The sequence below is a fragment of the Sciurus vulgaris genome, assembly GCF_902686455.1.
Source record: "Sciurus vulgaris genome assembly, chromosome: 6".
Lineage (NCBI taxonomy): Eukaryota > Metazoa > Chordata > Mammalia > Rodentia > Sciuridae > Sciurus > Sciurus vulgaris.
Window position 1 is genome coordinate 72968743 of NC_136466.1, and position 24659 is coordinate 72993401.

Sequence of the window (24659 nt, forward strand, 5' to 3'; positions counted from 1 at the left end):
AGAGTTAATCTAGCTCCAGAAGCAGTGGTGTACCCATGCAATCCCATTAACTAGGGAGGCTGAAGCAGGAGGATCATAAGTCTGAGGTGAACCTTGACAACCAGGGAGATCCTGTTTTAAAAATTAAAAAAAGTTGAAGATATAAAGCAGAGGTAGAGCAAACATGGGTTCAATTCCAGTGCCCTCCCCAAAAGTGAGGGTGGGTACCTAAAATGTTTGATGTGAATAACATGAGAAATAACTGACAATTATTTCCATCCACCTGGTCCATAGATGGCTGGGGTGGGGCCTCTGTATAAGCTGAATATGTGACAAGAGTTATTGGAAATCTATACAAACAAAGCTTAAGAGTAGCTTAATCTTAGAATACAATGGTTTTATAGACATATGTTCCTAAATTCCTTTTAAAGAGAACCCTATCCTTCAATTACAAAGAACAGAAGAGTTTCTAGTATGCCTAATATTACTTATTAGGCATCCAAAAGGTTAAGACAATAGGTGAGGAATTCTAATATTACATGCATATCTCTCTATTTTCCTTCTCTTTCCCCTCAATAAGAGCTAAGAAACAAGCATTACAGTTTGGGTATTTTCTCAGATAACAGGGCCAACATTTAGCAAAAACCATAAAACCTTTCAAAAGGCAAGTGACTGGAAGAAATATTTGTAAGACATATGATAAAGTTCATTTCCTTTATTAAAAAAAAAAAGTCATACAAGTCTGTAAGAAAATGAGCAGTCCTAAAACTAGGGAGTTGGAATGAAAAAATGATGTCCAATTTTACTCCTCTTTAAAGAGCAAATCAAAGAATATTTTTCACTATCAGCTTTGTATACATAATAGAGTGTGATGACTTCCACATGGTATTAATGGCAGACGGGGATGGTTGGTATATAATTACAGACTAGTGCAGGGGGTAGAAAACGGTTTTAAAACTTTTTGGAAAAGCAATGTTTATCAGTTTTAAATATACCCTGTAATCCAGTACTTTTACTGCCAGACCCTTACTTTATATATAAACTTATCTAATATCAAAGATATTTAAAGGAGATTTATTTTATACCGTCTACAAAAGACAAAAGTCTCAAAACAATCTATATGTCCATAAATTACAGTACAGTCATGCAAGAGAGAAACCATGAAGTCATTAGGCAGAAAGCAAGTAGATAAGCAAACAGGCAAAAACTATAAACAGACATAAGTAACAAGAACTAGGATGGAACCAGTTCTCATGGGAGGAGAGTCCTACTCCATGAATCTCCCGAGCCTTACCAAGTCCTCTTTTAGCAATGTGCAACAGGGATATCCCAAGAGCAGATATAATACTGACACGCTGCTGTAAGCATTCATATTAAGAAATAATCTTGCTCTATTTGTTCCAAATTTTTGTTATTCCTTCTTTTTTTTGCATTGATAATATTACATATTTAATTTTTTGTATTGCCTTGGCACATGTCACTACCATTCCACCCCAGAACTTATTAAGAAGGTTCTTAGAGAATGATGCTTCCAAGCTTCAGCAAATAAGAGTGCTATCATCTAGCCAATATACATGCAAATTAGTCCCTTTAAATTTAGCCAATTGGGTCAGAGAGCCCACTAAAATTAAAAGAGATTCTTCAAGTAAGTATGAATGGATATATCATCTCTCATCCTATCCCATGCAAATGGCTCTGTATAGCCCATGGCAGTCTATACTAGTAGGAGGAAACTTGACTAAATCAAAAGCTGTTCAGAAACGTAGAGAGGGAGATGCCAGAAATGGCAATCCTAAGGCTGGGTTAGTATTTCAGAATAAAAAAACAAAGCTTACTATACACAAAGGAAGGGGGAAACATGAACACAAGAAAGCCACTGGTAGAAGAGTAGTCTGGTCATATGCATTTCAGTCTGTGTATGTATTAAACAAGATTTCAAGATTGTTATATTTGTTTTGTTATTGATGTCTGTGGCAAAAAAATGAAAAATCGCCATGGTTTAAATGCTTATCTGTCCAATCTTCTCCTCTGGAAGATTTCCCTCACCTAATGTCCAACTTAGGTATATCAACCAAGATTTACTGAATTACCTTGTGTTTGGCACAGAATGACTAGCACAATGGAAGTAGGCCATTACATGATCCTGGCCCCAAAACTCTGCAAGAGCAACAAATGCCCAAGGGCACATGCCCCCAAAACTAGGAAGATGAGTTCCAAACTGTGTAACTTACAAGATAAAAATGGAACACCATCACTAGTATAACCAACATCCCTTTCAACTATTTTCTCTATTGGATTTATTAACAGGAGGACAGAAAGACTTTTTAAAATATCAACACTGGACAAGGACAGGGATGATTCAGGTAAAAATCTGGGATTCTATAGGCCTAATGTGATATGGATACTTACTTTCAAAACAAAAATATACTCAAATCCCACTTATTCATTATAATACAAGTTTCAATACAACATAGGTCCAAGTATGTGGTTGTCAACTAAGACCCCAAAAGGGACCTCAGCGGAAGAAATACTCAGACCTGGAAAATTTAGGCTCTCTACCCTAAAACCTGCTATCACTTTTTGATAAATGTGAAGAGATTTTCCAAGGAGCAATCAAGACTGTAAGCAAGAAGGCTTATTTTATATTATCTCCAGGGCATCTCTATGTAATACTCTGGTGCTAGGGTATTAAGAACTTTTAGAAATGGGCACAATTAAAGAAATATTTGACTTTTCATATAAAACAAACATAAAGCTCCTTATCAACCAAAGAAGAATAAAAAACTGTGCTGGGTGTAGTGGCACACACCTGTAATCCCAGCAGCTGGGGAGACTGAGGTCTTAAGCAATTTAGCGAGACCTGCCTCAAGATAAAAACTAAAAAAGGCTGGGGAATGTGGCTCAGTGGTTAAGCACCCCTAGATTCCGGCTCTGACAGCCCCCCCCCCCGCAAGAAAAAAAAAAAGAGAAAATGTGATATATCTATAGATAGATATAGCTATGGAGTTATTTATCTATCTAGCCATCTATCCATTCACCCATACACACATTTCTCCAAATAGGGGATTAAGTCTCTCTGATCAGCAATATATATTAAAAGTGAACTCTAATGTGGAGGAATGCCAACAACTATAGCCACCTAAACCCTGCTGTAATTTAACTCACTAAATTTCCTTAAAACAATTTTTCAGAGAAGAGAGACTGGTTAAATTTTATTTTCTCCTCTGTCTTACTCATGAACATCTAAACTGGTAAGAACTGAAACAGATGATACACAGTACCTTCCAGAAGTAGTACTGCCACTTTAAGTCAAAAGTATCTGTATGTAGCATAAAGCTGTTTGAAAAAGTTTAATTCAGAAAGAACAAGGGCACCTGTACGGCCCTTTTGACTAAAGAAAGATAAAGACGAAAAAAATGATACAAAATTCTATCAATTGGAACTGGTATTCCACCAATTTTAAGGCAAACACTGTTTTTAGGTCCAGCCTTGGCCTTTTGAATCCAAAGAGCAAACAGGTGAGAAAGGTGCCTAGGGAAAAGAGCTGTGTTCCCAAGTCCTGTGATATAGCAATAGTACTGCCCACTTTTTCAGGGGCATCAAAAAAAAATTATTTGATGCAGAATCAGGAGCAATGGTATGTCCTTATAGGTCCAGTTATTCAGGAAGTTGAGGAGGGAGGATCTTGAGTTTTAGGTCATTTGGGCAACATAGTGGAGACCCTGTCTTATTAAAACAATAATAATTACTAAGACTTTCCATTGCTTCACTGGACAAATTTCCTGACCCACAAGTCTTTTATAATAGTACTAAGATAATATAATTTAAGTAGTTTAAGTAGTTTGTATTAGAATACAAGAGGTAGGCCAAGCAGATTAGAAAGCTGAAAACTAAGAATCCAAAGGGAAGGAAATGTTTTTTCTCCTAAATTTTCACATACAACCCAATCCTAATTGTGGTTGCTCTAATCCAGTTGACTCACATGCTTCTTTCCCCATGGAAGTAAAGTGATTACTTGAGGAGCAGTATTTTTTTTTTTTTTTTTTAAATCAGAGAGTGGCTGACTTCAATAAGATATTACAACACCCCAAGGGCTTCTTGTTAGTTAAAGGGGAAAAAAATTATAAGAGACCACCCCTATAAGATTCCATCCTTGGAACTTTTGGGGGCAAGTTCCTACTAAACAGTGTCTCTGAAACCTAGATTTACAGACCCTGTAGGAATCTGATTAAAACTTATGCAAACAAAAAATGAACAAACAACAAAATTTCTGCACCTGTCTAATCTGTCCTTCCCTTCTCCCTTCACATATATTAGACATGCCTCATGATCTGAAGACTCTACAAGTCCTCAGTATTCCTGTTGCCTTTTCTCTCCTTTTATACTTCCTAGACATTTTCCCCAATAAAACTCTGGTAATTCCAACCCCATCTCGGGGATAGCTTTTAGGTGAACTCAAAATACATCCCTGCATTGCTGTTTCCATAGGCCTTTTTACACAAGGCCCCAACCCAGGGAAAGGACTTTAGAGTCTTCTAGTCCTCACTGTAGTAACTAATATGCTCCAACACAAAAATATTAGTCCTTTAGACAATGACTTCTAAGACTTGCAAGTGGAGTGAAACCTTAGGAATCCAATAGGCCATTTGATGCTCTTATTTCATAGACACTGCCACTAATTTTAAGATTTCTGCCCTCATGTCTGAGACAAGACTCACTGAGGATTAAGTGCTAATGGTATTGGAGAAAAATAGGTTATGTGGGGTCAAATCAATAAGGCAAGATGTGTAAAAGGTCTTACCTTAAACAGTCCTGAAAATATGACACTGACTCATGCTAGGAACATCATTTGTGTTTATACATTAAGCCTGGAGCTGTACATTCATATTCAAGGTCTGAAAAGGGATGACACTGACAGAGAGAAGCTAGAGTTAAGTCAAGCAAAAACAAGCCAAAGCAAAAATCCTATTCCGAAGTATGAGTGACCTTTTGTATTTACAAGAGAGATTCCAACAAGAGTTAGTATGAAACTCAAAATCAGTTCTTAAGTGTGCCAGTAGGAGCTAGCGGGCAACTGTTCTATTATTTCAGTGCCAGAACCCCCCAATCTCATTACCAGCTGAGGCTTTCAGTTAAAGAGAAGGGGAGATGCTAAATTAAATAAAGTAGACCATGTTAGAATCCAACCACATTGCATTACTTGTCCAAATCATCCCTGTTAATACTTGGGTCATATATATTGAAGTAATGGTATCCACCTGATCTTTTCTCCTAGGACATCCAAATATCAACTCAGCATTATTTTTCCATCAACATGGTGATCAAACATTGTTTGAAAATAGGACAGAGAAGTCTTTTAAATTAGAGTTCCTCTAAAATTCTCTTTAAAAAAAGTGCTTTCTTTTGAAAGTCCCCCCACCCTGCCGTTCATTCTTGGTTTAAGATGTTAAGTTCTTAAAGACAAAGAAGACAAGCCCATTTAATTTACCAACATACCTAAAGCAAATCACAGTCATACTTAGATTTTAACTAAGTATGACAACAAGGCAGCTGAATAGCACTTCAAACTACCAGAGCAGCAACACTACCTTGCATAGGCTGGCATTAAATCAGCACTTTATAAATCAATTGTGCAGGCTTCTGCCCATTTAAATGATCTCTATGCAGAATCTCAGTCTAACACTGGCTCTCCCATGCATTAAAAATCATCATTCTGCTAGTCCGACTCACTGTTCCGATGGGTCTGGGTCTTCTTGAATGCAGCCTTTATTACAACCTCACTGCTGCTTCCTACACTGAAGGAATATCATGTTTTAAAGTCAAGAATCCTTCTTTCTCACTTTATTGTGATCAGGGGTCTTAAAATGACCCCAATACTGTTACAAAGCACAGTGCTTTTTAACAGTAAAGCTTCTGGAAAACCCAAACAAAAGACACGTCACCCGGTGACGTCAGCCTATATACAGTTCTGTGTGGTCGCAGCACATAAGCAAATCCATTCTTGTGCCGTTTCTCGGAAAAGCTTTTCAGTAAATGCACTCATGCTGCTCCAGGAGCTCTTCTCTGCAACAAGCCGCCCATCTGCCATCAACAAGTTAAGACAGAAGAGAACTAACGGCTGCGTGAAAGGAGAGACTGAAGCTTTGATTGACCAGCAGCAAATTGAGGTGGAGAAAGAGAAATTAATAACAAATATTCAAAACTGATTTAGGAGACCAGAGCATCACAGAAAATGAAACCAATGCTTTCCAGAGGTATATGCTAAGGAAAAAACAATTCACCCTGGTGGATTCAATTTTACAAGGAAAGCCTGGGACACAGAAAACAGGAAACTGGTCAAAGGCTCTCCTGCATGTTAGAGCCTTTTACAGACTCACTGCGTTGAGTCTGACAACCTCGACTGAATGCAGCCTCCAATGTACTCAGAAGAATGGGTAAGTCCATGTATTTATGTCTTGTACAGTCAACAAGGAATCACGCTTTTAAAATAAGCTATTGATTTCACGTTTTATGAGGGAATTCACTGTCACATTTTTGGATTTTGAGGTTTAGGTAAAGGCAGCTAAGGATAGGAACATGCTTTATCTTCTTTTTAAATGGTTTTGGTTTAAGTTGTGTTCTAATCATACCAACAAGGTTAATTTTTCTGCAGTAAATGAAAAATAAGTTATATACAGTGAAATCTTTCGACGTAATGTTATGTTTTTTTTAATAGCCCATATGTTCAGCTGAAAAATATTCTATCTTCTTGTTTTCCTTAAATTATATTCTGCAGGCTTACATTTCAAGTGGCCATTAGGGGCCCCTATCTGGCAGCAATATATGCAATGAGTATGGTTTTAAAAATGCTGCCTGCCCTGGGTATGGCGTGTCCACCCAAATGCCGCTGCGAGAAGCTGCTATTCTACTGCGACTCTCAGGGCTTCCACTCAGTGCCAAACGCCACAGACAAGGGCTCTCTGGGCCTGTCCCTGAGGCACAATCACATCACAGAGCTTGAAAGAGATCAATTTGCCAGCTTCAGTCAACTTACCTGGCTCCACTTAGATCACAATCAAATATCAACAGTAAAAGAAGATGCTTTCCAAGGACTATATAAACTTAAGGAATTAATCTTAAGTTCCAACAAAATATTTTACTTGCCAAATACAACTTTTACCCAACTGATTAACCTGCAAAATTTGGACCTGTCTTTTAATCAGCTGTCATCTCTGCCACCCAGAGCTCTTCTATGGGCCTTCGAGCTGCAGACCCTGGCATTTACGTTTCCAACTCCCCTGCGGACTATCCCAGTACGCCTGTTCTGGGACTGTCGTAGTCTGGAGTTTCTGGATCTGAGCACAAACCGTTTGCGAAGTTTGCTCGAAATGGATTTGCAGGATTAATCAAACTGAGAGAGCTTCCCTAGAGCACAACCAGCTGACGAAGATTAATTTTGCTCATTCCTCCGCTAAGCAGTCTGCACACACGCTCTTCTTACCAATGGAACAAAATTAGCAACTTGACATGTGGGGATGGAGTGGACCTGAACACTTAGAAAAGCTAGACCTGACTGAAATGAAATCAAAGTCATCGACTTGACAGTGTTTGAAACGATGCCTAATCTTAAAATACTTCTCATGGATAACAACAAGTTAAACAGTCTTGATTCCAAGATCTTAGGCTCCTTGAAGCTCCCTCACAATCGTGGCCCTCTCTGGCAATCTGTGGGAATGCAGTCCCCGAATATGTGCTCTCGCCTCTTGGCTGGGCAGTTTCCAAGGTCGGTGGGAGCATTCCATCCTATGCCACAGCCCTGACCACACCCAAGGAGAGGATATTCTAGATGCAGTCCATGGATTTCAGCTTTGCTGGAACTTATCAACCACTGTCACTGCCATGGCTACAACTTATAGAGATCCAACCACTGAATATACAAAAAGAATAAGCTCATCAAGTTACCATGTGGGAGACAAAGAAATTCCAACTACTGCAGGCATAGCAGTTACTACAGAGGAACACTTTCCCGAACCAGACAATGCCATCTTTACTCAGCGGGTAATTACAGGAACAATGGCTTTATTGTTTTCTTTCTTTTTTATTATTTTTATAGTGTTCATCTCTAGGAAGTGCTGCCCTCCCACTTTAAGAAGAATTAGGCAGTGCTCAATGATTCAGAACCATAGGCAGCTCCGATCCCAAACACGACTCCATATGTCAAACATGTCAGACCAAGGACCGTATAATGAGTATGAACCCACCCATGAAGGACCCTTCATCATCATTAATGGTTATGGACAGTGCAAGTGTCAGCAGCTGCCATACAAAGAATGTGAAGTATAATACCTACCCGTCATCAAAAATCATATCAGATAGTAACCTATTTTTACATAGTGGGGGGCTAAATACATATCTAATTTTTACCATGGTGACATTAAGCCTAATTTTCCAAACCAAGTGGAGACTTAGTTTTGAAGTGTTGAAGTATTTTTAATTTTTTAAATGAAAACCATATTTTAATTGTTAAATGAAAGCAATGATCACATTAATTTGCACTCTTGTTGGAAAAGTCTAAAATGCTTATTCAAAATAGAATGTTTCACATGTAATTATATAACTCTTGTGTGTAATATTTACACTAAGGTCTCCATATGCTTTTTTTCTACTGAAAACAGTTTGAAAAGAAGGTATTGAGCAGAAACAGATATGGATCAATACCTATTTGATCACTGTTCTTCATCCCATGTATCACAACTGGCTTGCTGCTTAAAAGGAGACAGCAAAGTTCTCTTTTATAATAATTTGGTATTTACTTAAATCTGTAATCTACTTCCAGTACAAGGAGTAGAATTACATGTATACTGAAGACTGATAAATATTAAACACTTTTCTTCCAGAGTTTCTGCCTGGGTTAGTAGACATTATCTAAGTCCACATCATGAAATCAGCACCCTTTATATAACTCTAATAAGCTGAGTGACTCTTTGATATATTTACACAATGAATCCAAGGGATTGTAAAAAGGTCTCATTACAATGAAATCAATACTAAATAATTATACCAACTTCTGATCTGTAGTTTGACTTACAATGAACATGTTGATTTTTGTGGCATGTAGACTATTATTTTAAACTAGTATTAAATTACCCATTTACTAATTAACTTACTAAATCCTATATTTACATCTATGTGAAAAAAATAATTTCAGAGAGAAAAAGGAAAAGCTGAATCCACTTAATAATCCTGACGTGTTCCTTCCAGTTCAGAAAAAACCTCCCCCTACCCACTACCCTGTCACAATCAAAGATGCTTTGACAAAGGGGTTTAAACCTCTTTATTCTGCCTTTTCCTGATCTTTAAATTTTTAAACCTCAAAGAGTCAAATTCAAAATAATTGGACAGCAACAGGCATAACTAATTCTCATTATAAATGAACTATGAAAAAAAATCTGTTTTTATTATATTCTAAATTTTGATCTTTTAATAAAGATACACATTCATATGAGGGAGTGACACTCTTCTATGAGACAGGAACACCACATTACCAAAGTGAGTCTTAGGCCAGAACATTCAAATACCTACACGGCCACATAGCAGTAACCAGAAGGCAGCACAGAAGTGAGGGGATGAAGAGCAAAGAAAGATTTTGAAAACCTGACTTTTAAGCTCAAGTAACTAAGCAGCCAAGAATGATTACACACAATCTGCACCAAACAGGGCAAGGCCCCAGGACCTGCACTGAAAAGGGAAGAGGGGGAGGTTCTCCAGTGTAAATACGAACATTCCATAATAACAAATGATGCCCATTTTTTCATGCAGAAACCAACCACAAGTATTCTATTTCTTCAATTACGACTTCTATGATAAAACTATGGCATATTTGGGGTACAGATGCAATTTACCAATTCACGCAGAAATTTTCCATAAAGAAGCTACCATGTTTAAAAAAAAAAAAAAAAACTCTGAAATTAGAACACTAATTTGATTTTAGAAAAGTGAGCATTTTTACAATTGTCATTTTACTGTATGTTAACAAGGTATAAATCTTTAGAGGAAATCACTACCATAAAGCAAGAGAGAGAGACAGATATATTTTACATGTATGTTAACATTATATCCTTCACTCAAGGCATATTTTCTTCCCAGGATTGAATTTAAAACATATTAACTCTATAGTTTCACCCACTAGATTTAGCCATAATTTTTCTCTAATACTGAAAAGGTTACCTACATTTCAAAGAATATGTGCCTCAGTAAAAAGCAGACAAGATTACAAATAATGATGAAAATGTGCTCTCTACATTTCTTAAGGTGGGTAGATTAGTTTGTCAAAGCCTCAGCCCAGTTCAGTTATCTTCAGTGGGTAAGCATTTCATCTCTTGTTAAACCAGACACTGTCATGCCCAGGCAGACAGAAGCTGATTTTTCTGGCATAGAGTGCAGTGCACTACTTCCCCACGGAGGGGCTGAAACAGAAGCCCCCATTACAAATGAGAACTCTATGGCTAAAATTTACCAACTCACTTATCAGGGTGACCATAGCCATTTGTCAGATGACGGCTTGTTCACAATACAACTCTGAACACACAAGATTTATTTCATCAGCCCTGAAGAATAGAAGAAGGGGATTTCCCATCATTTCAAATCACAACCAAAATTAAATCAAACTGAGTTGAAGGATAAGAAATATTAGCTAGAAATTCTCACATTAATCCTAAAAGGATATAGTTAGTAAAATGGACCATCAGTTGACAAAATCCTTAACATATATGAAAAAGCAAGTCATTTACTAATAATCAGGGAAACAGCTTTACAATGGCCACCAAAGCATTCTTTTCAGTTGAAAAATAACTTTTTTTTTTTTAACTCTCCACAATTTGGGGTAACATCCACTGAGAAAAGACAATAGTGCCAAAAATGAATTTTCCTTTCTCGCTTAAAGCACAAATTTCCCTTTTTAATTTCCTATAGAAAGCAGGGTTCTAATGAATTGTCTACTTGGATTTCAGTTATCAGCACAGGTTTGAAGATGAGACTGTCAACTGTGTTCTTTTCACCAATTGTGCTCTTTTTGGCCAGGGTGGAGGAATATCACAGAAACGCTACAGATCCTGGTCACTATGCCAGGGCTTTTGTTTTGTGGAAGGGATCTTATTCACTTCACCACCTACCCACCTACCCTTCCTCCCTGCCCCCATCCAATTTTCAAGGTTATAGGAAAATATTAATCAAGAACTAGAAAAATAATCCCTTTTCTTCTGGAAAAAGGAAAACCAAAGATGACTATGATACCATATCTACCTAGGAACCAAGAACTAGTTTGCAATTATTTCTATTCATTTCTGTAGCCTGCCAGAGATTTAAATCACCTTTCTGAAAAGAGTGGGCTGGTAAATTTGCAAATCTACTCAACTCTGAGAACACTTACTGCCAGCATCAAAAAGCAAAGATACTAATTTTTAAGCCAAAAATCTGTACTAACACATGTAATTTCTTAATGTGCCTAAGTTAATCTCTGTACCAATTCAATGAATAGAATTGTCTGAACTTCTCAACTCCCACTAATTATTAAAATCCATCTGCTTATTCTAATGCTAGTCACCAAGAGCTAGACTCCATCTTCCTAATAAAAATGAGTTCTATGTAATACTAGGTCTGAATCCTATAAAATTCATAACTGGCTTATTGTTTTCTTATAACATACTTCCTATACACAGATACTGGTGGGGGGGGGCTATAAATTCCATTTTTCTGTCTCTCTCTCTAACATGTGGATATCAACATAAAATTTTTAAAGAATATTTTTAACAGCTGATTTACACAGTCATTTTTCTAGTACAGCAATATAGCAACAGACCTATCTCAAATGTCTGTTGGGGGCAGTTTTCATACCTTATTGGTTGAAGTGCTTGAGTCAGAAAAAGACAAAAAAATGATGAGGTCATTCATAGATAATTAAATATTTCTACCTATCTAACCTGGGACAAACTCACAGTACTTGAATAAGGCCCCAAAACATAGAAAATTACTCTTCGAGTTTTCATTCTGCTACTGCAAACATTAGAAAACTTCTGCAACTTTCAACTAACCTTTTCTTCCTTGATTTAAAGAAAAATAGTCTGATATAGAAAATGTTTGGTGAGCCTATCAATACTGAGATTGGAAACTCAAAGTACAGTTCAAATACATGTGTTCAATCACCTTCAAGAGCCATTTTTTTGGGGGGGGAGATGGGCAGATGGGTTGCGGGTGGGAAGAACATACTATTATACAGGGAGTCTTGGGGGGGAGGGTAACAAAGTACAGTGTACAGGAAAGTTTTGTTATTAAAATTGTGTATACTGTAAAAAGTGAATGTCTCTCTCTTTTGTTTTCCTGATGATCCATCATTATTGACATGTGAAACCTGAAAAGTTATTTGTGATAGAAAAGAAACCTTGTATGAACAGCTGAGCTGTTTTGCACCATGTTCCTCTATAATGCCAAATGTGTCAGTGGAAGAAAGGGCAGCTAATCACCTACCTTATGCTTCAAAAGGTAAAACTAGGCTAAGAAAGCAAAGGTAAAGGTAGGACACTAAAAAGTTGCTGAGCAATAAGAAGTTGTTCTGTCATAAGCCTTAACAAATAGACAGAATACAGAGCTCACAGGGCCTGGGACTGGCTGTTCTTCTTCCAATCTTCCCACACAAAGGACTGCCACCACAGCCTGGGGAGGTTTAAAATGGCACCTGGCCTCTACCTCAGTTATAGTTAGGGTAGATTCAAGCATCACCTTTCATACCGCTCATCAAAGACAACTGGTACTGACCATGCAGAGACCACTAGGCTCCCTACAGGATCTACTCTACTAGATCAGGGGATAAGGATGATAAAATGAATGAAAGATTTTTAACTAGTGTTCTTCAGTTGGCATAAATACCCTCAGATGGGATGCCATGCCTGGGCAGCACTAGGGCAGAAACTTCCAGGAACTGAATGCCAAATGTCTGCCATACTTGCCAGGGTGCACTTCATGCTTCTCCTCCCCAGAATAGCACAGTAGAACCGGACAAAGGAATAAATAGGTCAACCTTTTCCCCCAACACCCAAGGATGCTGGGATAAGAAAGGCTAAGATAGTTTTCATGCCAGGAGCCTCAGTTGTAACTAGTGTAGAGACAGGAAGCACAGCACCCAATTTCACTGTCAAACTCATTCCGTCTGCACTAGAGGACATAGATGATGGTGGTTTCAAATTGCACAGAAGGAACAATTACCACTTTATGGAGTTAAAAGGAAGACTTATTAACATAATTCTTGCAAATATTAATCTTGAAAATCCCAAGTAAAGCTACATATGATTTCTTAAACAGTTACTTTATTAATTTTGCCTGTTAAGTCCACAGCATTCCCAGGTTCCCACTCAAATACATAATAGACTTCTTCAAGGTGTGCTTAAAGAGGTCCCCCTGCCTTTTAAAATATAAATTTAACCAGCTGGGTACACAAGTCTCTCTAGTACAAAATGTACTATAAATTATCTTTATAAATGGAGAAGGAAAAAAGAAGTGAAAGGTCATAGCTATCCTAAACATCCTTCCTTAGCATGAGCTTGGCCTTCCTCCTCATTAACTGATGTTCTGAGAACACTGTTAAGGACAGCTCCTGAACCTCCCCTTCAACTTTCTAAAGGGGACATTAAAGAGTAAGCAATCTTCAAGGCAAATCCAATGAGACATCTTATACTGCAAAGGCCACAAACTTAAAAATATTCTTTCTCTCTCTACATGGAGGTCTAACAACAAAGCCTTCGAAGGATGATAACGACTTCACTTGCCCAAGGCCTCCAACTCAGAAACTCCTGTTAGAAATCCAGCATGAAGGAGCACCTGTGAACAACCCTGATGGGCAGAGGCCAATGACTCATCCTTTACTTTAGGAATCAGATTTTAAAACGGCAGTCCCAGAGGCAATTCCCAAAGTCTTTTTTACAGCTTTCAAGAGACTTCAGCAAGAACCACAGGGAAGAGATACAAGAGCCATAGTTAAACATGAACTTTATTGAATAACACATTCACAATTGTGTTTAGAGCACATTAACTTCAAAAACTATCACCATTTATATTAGTTCACCTAATTCATCATTATGAGGGTCAAAAAGATCTTGTGATAAACAAAAACTTTCCCATGGGGATGTAGCTCAGTGGTAGAGCACTTGCCTAGCATGCAAGACCCTTGGTTCCATCCCCAGCATCACCAACCTCCAAAATTAATTCAGGCTCAATGGTGCGCACCTGTAATCTCAACATTTTGTAAGGCTGAGGTGGGAGGATCATTTGAGCCCAGGAGTTTGGGACCAGTCTAAGCAATACAGGGAAACTCCATCTCAAAAAATGAAGTAAATAACCTGGGTTGGGGATATAGCTCAGTTGGTAAAGTGCTTGCGCGACTGCACAAGGTCCTGGGTTCAATCCCCAGCAACACAATAAATAAATAAATAAAATGACCCACATAAAATACATGAAGGGCAACCACTAACCACCCAAAACTTCTGAAAATATATGTAAATACACACAACAATACATGTACATACACATAACTTATTGCTTAGAGTTAATGACACTTAGAATAATGTATTAACATGTTCAGTGTAGTTGAAATAGGATGCAAAAAGATCAAAACCAGGGATTCTTAACCCCAAGAGTTAAGGATGTTTCAGAGAATTCAAGAAACTCTTGAAATAAATGCAATACTGTGTGTGAGTTCAGAGATTTCAATAGGTCCTAAAGGGTTTTTGAAAACTCAAAAGGGTTTGAAAGCCCTGGTAGTGCAATAAAATGGTTATACCAGTTTGGCCTTGATCTTCTCCATGGCTAAGACAAAGAACAAAATCAACAGCTTTCATATGGTAAAGAAAAGCACTGGCTTACCTAGGGGAAAGACACTTAAGTATAAAAATCTGTGAATGAATTTTAAAACAGAGCCAGCTGTAGGAATAATAAGGGAAAATGTTGGCTACTATTAGGTAAGGAGGTTTGGGAGAATAAGCAGAATTTTTCTTTGTGTCAACCCTTGGTTAGCATCCTATACATCCATGCTGCATGCTTTGAAGATGATCTAGTCTTTGTGATGACCCAATGTTTGAGCCTAGAAAGATCTGTAAGAATGAATGCATAGTTTCTTGAAGAGTAAGTAGTTCATGTTTCCTCCTTATCATATCCCAAATTACACTGTTTCTATACATACACAGGAGACTCAGTAAAACAGTTATTACAGTACATTACACATCTTCTAGACTGGGATACAATTTAAAATTTAAAACATCCTCCACAGGTTGGGGACTTAGCTCAGTGGCAGAGCACTTGCTTGGCATGCACAGGATCCTAGGTTTTATCTTCAGTACTGCAATTCCCCTCACACAAAAAAATAATCTTCCACTACATCAGGAACAAGGAGAAGCATGTTCCGTTCAACATCTCTAGTTGTTGATGATAATCATTAATGTTCTCCTTGGATAAGAATCTATAAGATGATATATTTTTAAAAGATATAGCAATCACTGGTCTGACTAGCTATCAGAAATTAACCATATCTCTTTAAAATTTAAAACTTATTATAAGCCATTAGTAAAACAACCTATATTTCAACAGGAGTAAGTAAAGTAAGTATAGTTAAGAGGCCTGCTGCATACTTGAACCTGTGACCCTGGACAAGTCTTCCACCTGCTGTGTTTTGGGCCCTTCACCCCTACAACAGAATTAACAGTATTAACAACCACAGAGAAATTTATTCATTTTACTGGGGCTTGAACACAGTAAATGCTCAAAAATGTCTGCTGCTTTTAATAGCAACATGTAGAGAACAAAATGCTACAGACCCATCAGTAGAGAATTTAGTCACATTAAAAGCATGTTAGACTCGTGTGTTGCTTCCCTAAAACTAATTTTCTAGACTGACTTTCTTCTCTTATTAAGTTAATGTGGAGTATCCATAATGAAGATTGATAAGAGTTTTCAATAAGCCTCAACAATCGGGTTATATTTTTCACATCTAATATTGATATAAAACTGACCACATTATCTCACGCTCAAGATAATCTGCTCTATAAAATGCACTGTAACATTAAACACAACATTACTGTGGTTTGTCTTTATGAATCAAAGCTAAAATTTCTAAAGGTTCAGAATCCCTAATTCAAGATTCCGTCTGGGTTATCTCTTAAAATCAAGTGATGCCTCTTAGATTCCTTTTCATTAAAATTATATAGGACAATACATATGACCCATTATCATAAATGGATACTATTTTTACAAAAAAAATAATAATAACCACTGATGTTTCAGGTTCTAATAATTCTATTTTAGGACAAACTACATGATCAAGAATTAAGGATCACTATTATGTTCATTTTTGCATAGAGTACATGTATATCAAGTCTATTGCATCTAATTTAGGAAGCAGCCCTTCCAACTGTGGCAGATTTGGTCCAAGGCAGATCTGGCAGAATTATTGAGGAATGTGAGCAAGGGAAAGGTATAAGAATTTAAAATCGAAGACCAACCCTTTAGTTCAGTGCACACATCAGGATGTTTCACATTAGCTGGATAATGATCCTCCATGTTACCAAAATCTTTATTCAATATAAAGCTTGCTCGGAATTAACGTATCTGAATGAAAGTTATGGCCCAGACCTCAAGTGAAGAAATTCCTTCTAAGCACTGTATTTCCAAGACCATGATCCAGGTTATCAACAAGGAAAATTACTTTGTATACTCCATCATCCACAATTTTTCTCTACTTTTCCACATCGCTTGACTTGTTACCTGTTTCTCCTTATGGCACTCAAAATTTCAAAAAATTTTACTCATATTAATTGCTGAGTACCCACCTTCTAAGAAATATCTATAATTTACACACTACTCTACAATTTCACAAAACTTTCAATGGCAAACTGATCCACACGTTTCAGTGAACACAAGTAGAAACACGATCACTCACCTGAGCTATCTTCTCAGTCCGTCCTCTTTGCAAATATTCAAATACAAAATGTTTAATCATTTTGCTTATACTTGCAGAAGAGGAGTACCCAGTCATTTAAGAAGTAAACATTTTTTGCTATTAACAATTAGCACTTATTCTAGCTCTTTGAACAAATAAAATCCCCAACACAATTTGCAACTTTAATATTACTTGCTATTTTGTTGTTTTTATTTGGGGACACGGGATGTACAATGGGATGCAGACAACATGTCTGTGGCAATTTCAGAAATGCAGGGTTCTTGTGGTAAAGATAGGCAATAATCCTTACTTCCCTCATCTATGCTGTGAAAGTACATTTCAGTTTTCTCAAAGAACCGGTCACAAAAATGCTGACCTTTCAGGTGAAAGTATGTTCTGCCATAATTTTTGCTTCAAAAAGAGAAAAAGAAATGAGGCTCAGATAGTAGTAACTGTAACTATACCATGCTATGATAGTGCATTTGGCTCACACAAAGAATTAGGTTCAGACATTCCAAAATATTCTCCTTTGCAGGGTTCAACCAAATTCTGAAATGCCCTTTAATATTTCCTTTAAAATTAAATAAATGTAAGTTGAAACTCAAAAAAAAAACACAGCAACAAACAAACAACAAAAAAGAACCGTGTTTAGGGTGACCCAACAATGCTCCTTCTCTATGATCAACCTCTCTCCTTTCCCTTGAAACTTACCAGGGGGGAAAAATAGTAATGAAAAAGGAAGGGGAAAGAATCTACCATCCTCAGCACACTGCTGCAGGCAACTGGGACAGTGTCATATCATTATATCTCCCTTTTTTGTCCTGTTAATCCCTCAGGCCAGTGTAGGACAAAACTGCTCTCTGACACTTGCCATCAACTTGAACAAATAGAATCCACTTAATCACTGAGTTAAAATTGCCAGCATAAGATTTACTTATTACTTTACCAAAAAAAAAACAAAAAAACAAAAACAAAAAATCTAATAGTAGGTGGTCAGGAATTTTCTTTTGTTTGATGCAGTGTTGCTGAAGTGTCAAAAGACATTACCTAAGCAATATGGTCATCTAGACATCCAATCTGTGCTCTCTCTTTAGGATTAGATGTGAGGGGGCTGGTGTTTTGGTTCAGTGGCAGAGTGCTCACTTAGCATGTGTGAGGCCCTGGGTTTGATCCTCAGCACCACAAAAATAAAAATAAAAATAAAATAAAGATATTGTGTCTGTCTACAATAAATAAATAAATAAATAAATAAATAAATAAATAAAATAATTAGCTGTGAGGGGAATCATAGGTGGATTATAAAGAGTAGGATAAACTGCCAAAGGGTTTACCTAAAGTCTAGCCGACATTTCCACCAAATCCATTAACCTAATATATAACAAAAATTATTAAGAAAATATATTCCATTTAAAAAAATCAGAAATCTACCAACTTCTCAAAATAATAATCAGAATTTTGAAGATCTTGACTTTTAAACACTTTATGTCAACCTTTAAACACACACACACACACACACACACACCCCTACTTCAGTATAAACTGAGGAGAGAGCCTGAGGATCTAGCTATAACCTTTCAAAGACTGGACACTTCATTCGTTTACAAGTAACTAGCATTTTAACTCACTGAATTCCTGGCAACAGCTAAAATTAAGAAAAACATGGATGAACACATTGACAAGGAGGTGGGGGGAGACAAAGTTTAACATTCGGTTTGTGATGTATTAAAGTTAGAAGGTTTATAAATAGTTTAAGTAGAGATGAGAAGTCCACAGGAATGGTGCAGGCTGGAAATAATTGAGAAGTTTATCATTAGTGAATACAAGTATTTAACATTATGAGCTTAGATGAGATCACCAAAGGAATGAATGTAGAAAGAGAAGAGACTCACAGATCCACACTTTTTTCCTAGACCAGTCTGAGGGTAGGAAGGCAGGAGGGAGAGATTGATTAATCTACCTACCTATCTAGAATTGAAATTTGTTATGTTGCCCAGGCCTTCTTCAAACTCTTGGGTTCAAGCAATCCTACTGCCTCAGCCTCCTATATATCTGGGACCAGGCATGTGTTACCATGCCTGATAAGTCTAAGAAATCTTTGAACAATATCAAAAAACAATCACCGATAGGGGTAGTGGGGTGGATTTCAAGGTTACTTTGGCAAAGCACTTCAGGAAAAAAAAAAAATAGGAGTATGGTAAGCTTAATTAATAAAAATTATCTGAAACCTTAAAGCATCAAAAGAATTTTTGGTAATTAAAGATCTGTACATACACTACTTTAGGAAGTCACAATGATAACTAAAATAACCAGTCCTTCATTCATCTGACCTCTGAGTAGATTCTCTAGGCCAAGTAGGTCCTAGGCATGACCCTGTACTCAATGAAGTCAATGCATTAAACAAAAGAACCAATAAAAGATCATAGGACAATCAGAAAAGGTTTTATTTCTGGAGGAAATGTACAATTCACTTACTTGTATCACAAGACTACCAAATGTTTGATAAAAAGATAACCATAGTCGGATACAATGGAGCATGCTATAATCCCAGCAACAAAGGAGGTTGGGGCAGGACGATCATAAGTTTGAGGCCAGCTTCAACAACTTAGCAAGGACCTAAACTACTTAGTGAGAGCCTATCTTTAAAAATAAAAAGGATTGGGGATACAGTTCAGTGGTAAAGCACCCCTGCGCTCAATCCCCACTCCATTAAAAAAAATAAAATAAAAAAAAACACCACATATAATTTTATATATCCTGGCAAAGGTGTGGTATGTGTATTTATCAAGCTCAAAATAGTACAAAGATTTGTATATGTCACTGTGTATGAAATTTACCTCAAAAAAGTGAACTCTAATGACATGTAAGCTGCAGTGCTTTAGAAAAGTATGCATTTTCAACTGACTTTATAGAAAAAAAAAAAAAAAGACGGATACAGGAATGAATAAATATGTGATAAATCAAATATAATAAAATGTTAACAGAATCAAGAAAGTAGGTATATATATATATATATGGCTATTCACTATGCAGTCCTTTCAGCTTCTATATATGGAAATTTTCATAAAATAATGGAAGGAAAAAGTATAATTGTCATTGTAATTTTTTGCCAATGGTATTGGCAATCTAACACATTATTCCTCTCAACTAGACATATAGTATTTTATGGTGGCTAAGGGCTCAAATTCTAGAACCAGTGTGAGTTCCAAGTGTAGCACCTCCACTTACCAGCTATGGGAACTTGTACAAGTCATCAGACCTTAATACCTTAACAGTACCAAATTCATGCTTTGATGATTGAGAGTGTATAAAAAGCACTTAAAATTCCTGGCACATAATAAGCACTTTAGAATGAGATCTATTATTAATTTTATGCTAGTATTATTAAGTATTCTTAAATAATCCAAGAAGTACCTCAACTTCCACTATACCTACATTAATAAAATGCTAAGGTGCTGGACCCCTGCCCTAAGGAGTTTACAATTTAGTTAGAGATAAAACTAACAACATTCAATAAATAACTAATATAAGAGAATAACCCCAGAAATGTGAAGTGCCACCCAGATTACTGATATTTAGAAAAGAGGGAGGATACTTAAGAATGTAGTGGAGAAATAAACTTTGGCTTGGTAGAAAGGCATGATTTCTATACAGCTGGGTATAGAAGTCACCAGAGCCACTAATCAGACAGATGATACCCGTTAACTGCAGTAATGACCAAAAGGACAGGAGGCTTATGCTGCCAGGAAATGAGCTGAGATTTTACATAGTCAAAAGAGCACCTACTCCAGGTTTCTGTAGACAGTTGGGGTATGATGACCAAAGCAATGACTATGAAAGATGTATTCTGATCAAGATGTACCACAGTCTTGAGTTCTCACACCATCCTTCAAGTGTTCACTACCAATCTCCAATCTGAAACCATTTTTCAGAAAAGATACATAATTTCTTTCTAATAGACTTTCATGTTTAGTTTTATTTTCTAGTCTCAATAAGGACTTCTTCTTATGGATTAGGCACAGAAAAGGCAGAATTTTTCCACAAAGGAAAAGTTCTAGTTTGAGTCTTATTCATCACCAATAAAATCTACCCCTTTTTTCAATCTGAATCATGTACTCTTAAAATGTTAGCAAGATAGTTTAAACTTCTAGAACAATTTCTGGCTCCCTAATATGGTACAAATATTAACAGAAATGCAATAACACAATGTAATGACAACCTGTTAATTTTACTTCCTCACATACTACAAAAGAATCTTATTATAAGGTTTAATTTGTTACTTTCATATATAAGAGGTTCATTAATGGCTTCACTGTTAAAAATCTCAGTGGACCTGCTGGTTTTGTTAAAAACTATGTGGCATGGCTGCCAATAAAAATTTTAATAAAAGCCCCAAGCCATTATCTCCCATCTAAATAATAGAAAGTAAAGATGAGAAATGACATCTTGAAGGTTAAACTTCACACTAGCAACAAGTTTCAAGATTTAAGAATCACTTCATTTCCTACCGAAATTTAACTTTATGTTTCTAATTCTCTCTCCATAATAAACTACTTTCTCTTCCTTTACACAGATTCTTTCAGAAAACATAAGAGTTTTCCAATGTTTCAAATAAGAACACATACTTCATTTCTTTCCATATTTTCATTAAGATCAAGACAAGCTGGTAACTCCAATTTCTCTACTATAAAAAGAATCAGGTAGTCAGATAGTAAAATTCTACTGTAATTTTTATTTAACCAACCCAAACTGGGAGCACAACAGAAATCAACACCTGTTGACTTTTTTTTTTTTTTCTTTTACAAGAAGGAAAGAGAGATACTTTCTCCTTTATTAAGATAGGGACAAAAAAAAAAAAAAAAAGATAGGGACAGATTAGAGACTTTGCATCATCTACCAAACACTACATGGGAAGTGTGGGCTCTCCAGTCATGTCCAGACAAGTGTAAACAACAAAGAACCACTGGTAATACAGTATTCTAAGCCCCCTTGCCCCTTCCCCCCGCCTTTCTTTCTTTTTAAAGGAAGACTGAACTCATGAAGGTGCAGATTTTTAGGAAACAGGGAAAAAAAATTACTTTTAACCCAGTACGTATTGGATTTCTTTTTTCTCATTGTTATTAAAGGGCTTCTACTGGTGAGCGCAATTTCCTATATCTACCATTACATCTACATATAGGAAATTTAAGAGCTGGCTGGTTATCTTTCTTGGTGAAGGTACAGAAGCTAGTCATGAATTTGGTCTTTTTGTGGACTGGTTTTACTCTTCATATTCTAAACACCAATGTTTTTTCTCTTAGAAATGAAAAATAGTACAACAAATACTCAAATTTGAGATCAGTGAAAATGCATTACCAGTGCGGGGGGTGGGGAGGATTCAAAATGTATGTCCTATGCAATAAGAAATACCTCTGCACACACATAATGACATTATCAATATAAGCCATTATTACTCTTTTTAATGACTAATATCTACACAGAACAAGAAAGAATATGACAATCCAAAAAAAAGTAGCCTAAGACAAATGAACTGAAAAATATCTAAAGAGAAGGTTAATGAGAATTCCCCCACCCTAGAGAAAGGTCTAATGGGTCAAATCAATTCTATCTTTACAATCCTTTATTCTATTTTACTGGAGCACATAGTTTTTATATTTCAGACTACTGCAGTCTGAGGGATTTGTTAAACTGTTCTTTCCTCCTCCTCCTCTTCTCCCACTTAGAGTTCTCCTCAGTGAAGTCTGGCAACCCACTCATTCAGCATTTCATTCTTTCTTTCCTCAAGTGGGAATTCTTGAGCATTTCCACTTTTCACTTAAGTCTGAGATTGTGTGCACATGTGATCAGCTAGGGGGAAAATGCAAGCAAACAGACCCAGATCAAGACAAAACAGCTAAGTCCTATTTAGTTTACTTTTGGTTAAAATTTTTGTTTTTTAACTATGGCTCATCCCTCTGATTTTGAGTCTTGAACTGGGTACTACCCCTTAATTATTATACTTGAATGTATGCAGAAGTCACATTAGTACCTGCCTGCAGGCACATATATATAAATAATTTACAGGTAGTTACACAAATTTTTCGGTTATGAATAAATATTTTTAAAACTATTTACAAGTATAGAAATCCTATAGATGCAACACCAATGAGAACTGTCAAAGGAAGATTTATCATGCAATGTTATAAAAGGATAGATTCTGAAAACCATCATTAGACCAGGTCTATGACTGGACTGTTTTTTCCAGGTCAAATGAATTTTGATCCTAAATAATTAAAATGATCTATGTGAAAATAAAATTCTAAAAACCTAAAAGCTCAAAGTCAGACAATTAATTATTACCTTGTATTCTACCATGACATTTCTGCAAAGGAATTCATATTTGGAATGTCAATTCATATGAAACACTCATTTGAAATATGAAAATTCTTTCTTAGAAACCCTAAGCTAAAAAGTCCTTTCTCTTTTGTAAAAGAGATATAAAAGAGACAGTCTCACATAAACTATTTAATCTGCTTCTATGGCTATATAATGTCAAATTCCTATAATAAATCTCATATATCTGTCCTGGTTGCTCTGTTTCTGTAATTTAACTTTGAAGAACAGAAGTGTGCGTGTGTGTGACATCAAAGATGCAGAAGATAGTTTTTACCCAAAACAGAAATTCCCCTACCCATAAAGCAAAAAATAAACACACATCCATGAAAATAAAAACAAAAGTTAAATGTTTCAAAAATATATAAAATGAACGAATGACAGAGGTAGAAAAAAATACATGTAAAGCAGATGACAGATATTAGGTTAATAGCTATTAATATACAAAGAGCTATAGTACAAAGATACACATATCACTAAAAAAAAATGGGAACAGGATAAAAACAAGAACTTCACAGAAGAGCAAATCCAATGGTAGAAAGTATTTTTAAAAATATTACGCAAACTTAACAGTGGACAAGAGAAACAATGACCTATTGCATCACTGCCAATAAAATAAGCAAAATTAAAACAATATTGCTATTACTGAAGAAAAGGCTACTTATTTTCACGGGTGTAGAACTGTCACTAGTTTAGGATGTTGTGAAAAATACTCTATCAATATTCAAATAAAAATGTATATGTAACAACCAATCCAGCAATCCCACAGAAATAAAATTCAGAATCTCTAACAAGAAATAAAAGCACAAAACACAAGACAGCATCTTTCAAGGATATTCACTGAAGCATTGTTCATGTGTTTCAAAAAATAAACAAAGGGCTGGGGAGATAGCTCAGTTGGGAGAGTGCTTGCCTCAAAAGCACAAGGCCCTGAGTTCAATCCCCAGTACCGTAAATAAATAAATAAATAGCTCATTGGGAAAAAAAGAGAGCTGTCAAACAGTTTATGGTGTATTAACACCAAGAACTACTATTCAGCAATGAAAAATATGAATTAGAGGCAAACTGGGACCCTTGAAAAGATCAACAGGAAGTATTACTGAATAATAAGACACAGGCTTGCAAACAAAGAAACGCCAAACCAAAGAAACCAAAAGCAAACGCCAAAGAAACGCCAAAGCAAAACAAAACTATACTTTGATTGAGGAGTGGAGGAAGCAGGGATCTATCATTTAAGTAATGAAAAGTATAGAAATATTCATGCCAGATTACTTATAATGGTGTTTTGAGGGAAAAGAATGTGGGAGAGACAAAGGGGGATAATAAAAGGACCCAGTAGGTATATAGATCTCAT

The 24659-nt window shown here is 36.3% G+C and overlaps 2 protein-coding genes across 3 annotated transcripts in view; one reads left to right on the plus strand and one right to left on the minus strand.

Moving 5' to 3' along the window:
- Positions 1–24659, minus strand: part of CTNNA1 (catenin alpha 1) — a 218666-nt gene that overhangs the window by 96920 nt on the left and 97087 nt on the right. The gene's annotated exons all lie outside the window — the stretch shown is intronic.
- Positions 6221–12109, plus strand: LRRTM2 (leucine rich repeat transmembrane neuronal 2). Its single transcript, XM_079143959.1, is given in 11 exon segments — positions 6221–6413; positions 6755–7193; positions 7195–7245; positions 7248–7335; positions 7338–7379; positions 7382–7458; positions 7460–7489; positions 7491–7504; positions 7506–7531; positions 7534–7652; positions 7654–12109. Coding segments are annotated over 11 exon segments (1710 nt in total). The 5' UTR covers positions 6221–6237; the 3' UTR covers positions 8302–12109.